Source organism: Penaeus monodon, chromosome 28, assembly GCF_015228065.2.
Source record: "Penaeus monodon isolate SGIC_2016 chromosome 28, NSTDA_Pmon_1, whole genome shotgun sequence".
Lineage (NCBI taxonomy): Eukaryota > Metazoa > Arthropoda > Malacostraca > Decapoda > Penaeidae > Penaeus > Penaeus monodon.
This window is the reverse complement of record NC_051413.1, coordinates 5,567,777-5,568,031: the sequence shown is the minus strand read 5'-3', so window position 1 is coordinate 5,568,031 and position 255 is coordinate 5,567,777. Positions and strand designations below refer to the sequence as shown.

General features: G+C 29.4%; 1 protein-coding gene across 4 annotated transcripts in view; it reads left to right on the top strand.

Annotated features, from left to right (window-relative positions):
* The window catches only part of LOC119591323, an 8,770-nt gene extending 8,550 nt beyond the window's left edge, over positions 1-220 (top strand). For 3 of the 4 annotated variants that reach the window (XM_037940053.1, XM_037940055.1, XM_037940054.1), the window contains exon 5: positions 16-97. In XM_037940053.1, the coding sequence (XP_037795981.1) occupies positions 16-50 (35 nt within the window). In that variant the 3' untranslated portion in view covers positions 51-97. Of the gene's footprint in view, positions 1-15 lie in introns of all 4 variants that reach the window. The other variant, XM_037940052.1, reaches the window with a different exon arrangement.
* Positions 221-255: the final 35 nt, after the last annotated feature.

Sequence of the window (255 nt, the reverse complement as noted above, 5' to 3'; positions counted from 1 at the left end):
TTTCTCTTTTCGCAGACATGCCCATGCCTCCAATGAAACCGCCGCAATAAGAAACTATTGATTGAGGTTTTAGTCACTTAGTATTTTAACAAAAAAATATTTTACTCTTTATGGGCTTTAACTTTTTTCAATAATCATATATTTTGATAGAATGAACGCAAAACTACCATCTTGGATAAAGGAAAAGTAAATGAAAATAATAAAATTGGATAATGACTAACTGCATTTTTATTTTGCAAATGTTACCTGTTTGTC